The sequence below is a fragment of the Fusarium coffeatum genome (assembly GCF_003316985.1).
Source record: "Fusarium coffeatum strain FIESC_28 chromosome Unknown BRIP53273_contig_522, whole genome shotgun sequence".
Taxonomy (NCBI): Eukaryota; Fungi; Ascomycota; class Sordariomycetes; order Hypocreales; family Nectriaceae; genus Fusarium; species Fusarium coffeatum.
In genome coordinates this window covers 621-2,766 of record NW_022158311.1, presented here as the reverse complement: position 1 = coordinate 2,766, position 2,146 = coordinate 621, and the positions used below count along the sequence as shown (strand labels likewise).

The window sequence follows — 2,146 nt, the reverse complement described above, 5'->3', positions numbered from 1 at the left end:
TGTTATGAGTGACTGGGGTGGTACGAACTCTGTGGCGGCCGCTCTTAACGCTGGACTCGACCTGGAAATGCCTGGTCCTCCACGTATCCGAAAGGAAGATGCAGTCAAGGAATCACTCAAGAATGGAGAGCTCACCGAAATGACTATTGACGAACGAGTCAAGACCCTTCTCGAGTGGGCGATGAAGTTGAAGGCCCTCGAAGGCGAACCTCACGAGGTTGCTCTCGGCCAAGACACAAACACCCCCGAGATAAGAAGCATGATCCGCCAGGCCGGTGCTCGAGGTATTGTCCTTCTCAAGAACGAAGGCAGTATTCTTCCCCTGACGAAAGAAAAGGTTCAGAAGAAGAAAGTTGCCATGATCGGATTTGCCAAAGACGCTATGGCTCATGGAGGCGGTAGCGCTGCTGTCAACGCGTATCGAAAGGTTACCCCTTGGCAAGGTCTCCACGAAGCTCTGGGAGAAGACGTTGAGTTTGTGTTTGCTAAGGGCGCCCATAAAGAGCGACTACTACCTGCAATCCGCCCAGATACCTCTGTGGGGACAGTAGTCGGCCTTGATGGTAAGCCCGGCTTCAGCAGACAACTGTTCAAGGAGGGTGAGGAGACACCAGTGTCTACAACCGGCCAGCCAACGTCAGCGTACTCACCACTAGGCTCTCAAGAGTCCCTTTGGCGAAGGTTGGAGATCGTCGGGGACTTTACACCGTCTGAGAATGGAAGTCATTACATCGCCTGTTCTGGCCTGGGGCCAACCCGGGTCTACGTTGATGGCGAGATCATCTATGAACAGACAGCCAACTGCACGGATCCAATGGGTTCCCTCTTCCTTGCTGCGCCCGAGCCCGAGTTTCGGCACAGGTTCGAAGCAGGCAAGACGTACCGTCTTCGCATTTGTAGCGATCCACCAACCAAGATTGGTCTGACAATTCTCGAAGGCCGAAGTGGTGTCCGTGTCGGCTTCTCTCTTGAGTCCGACCATGATGCGGATCTTGTCGGTGAAGCAGCACAAGTCGCTCAAGGTGCGGACTACGCGATCGTCTTTACTGGCCATGACCCGCAGTGGGAAACTGAAGGTCGTGACCAAGACTCGTTCAATCTGCCTCGCAAAGGCACTCAAGATGCACTTGTGTCAACGGTCGCGTCAGTCAATCCTAACACAATCGTGGTTAATTCCACAGGTGTCCCCATTGCTATGCCCTGGCTGGAGAAAGTACCAGCTGTGGTGCAAGCCTGGTTTCCAGGTCAAGAATGTGGTTACTCTATAGCTGACGTCCTCACGGGCGCTGTCAACCCCGAGGGACGCTCGCCAGTCAGCTTCCCTAAGAACATTGAGGATAGCCCAGCATACGGCAACTTCCCAGGCGAATATGTGGATGGGCAGCTCAAGGTGAAATACGAGGAAGGCATCTTCATCGGCTACCGCCACTTCGATCGCTTACCTAAGGAGAAGGTCAATTTCCCATTCGGTCATGGGCTCTCGTATACTACTTTTGAGTATGAGCTGAGCAGCGTTTCCCGGGACGGGAGCGACTGGTCTGTGGTTGCTCGAGTAGCTAATACTGGTAAGCAAGCTGGAGGAGCATTGGTACAGGTCTACTCCGGACGGGCTGAGCAATCCCCGGTCCATCCTATCAAGACTCTTGTAGCGTTTAGGAAGGTTCAACTGCAGCCTGGTGAGAAGCAAGAAGTTCGACTTGCTGTGAAAGAGCGAGATCTGGCGTATTTCGATACCAATTTGAAGAAGTGGGTAGTTGACGAAGGCGAGTACCGCTTCTCGGTGGGTGCATCTGCTGCAGATATTGCAGGCAGTGTTGATGTTAGAACGGAGCAGGCAAAGTTTGACCCATAGACGTAGATCATAGATTTAGAATGCAATGGTATCTCCCGGCTTGAACATCAATATCAAAGCTAAGAGATTTGCTCCGAATCGACCCGGGCTCTCGATTTACAATTTGTCATGATGGCCTCGGATCAGGCGATTGAGCCTTCCGGTTGCTTGAAAGGTCCATATGAGACTAACGTTCGCGATTGGAGCTTGCTTGTCTATAACTACGGAGTCAAGCCCATGAGATCTGCTTCACATCAATGCCAAAACAAATACTACAGACCATGCCAGGTTCATACTCAGGCCAATGCCTTTGCG

At 52.4% G+C, this 2,146-nt stretch overlaps 1 protein-coding gene across 1 annotated transcript; it reads left to right on the top strand.

Annotated features, from left to right (window-relative positions):
* Nucleotides 1–67: 67 nt before the first annotated feature.
* Nucleotides 68–1,852, top strand: FIESC28_11802 (uncharacterized protein; the record flags this gene model as incomplete). Its single annotated transcript, XM_031165909.1, has 1 exon — nt 68–1,852. One exon carries the CDS (start codon nt 68–70, stop codon nt 1,850–1,852), a length of 1,785 nt encoding a protein of 594 aa, XP_031010032.1.
* Between the last annotated feature and the right edge of the window lie 294 nt (nt 1,853–2,146).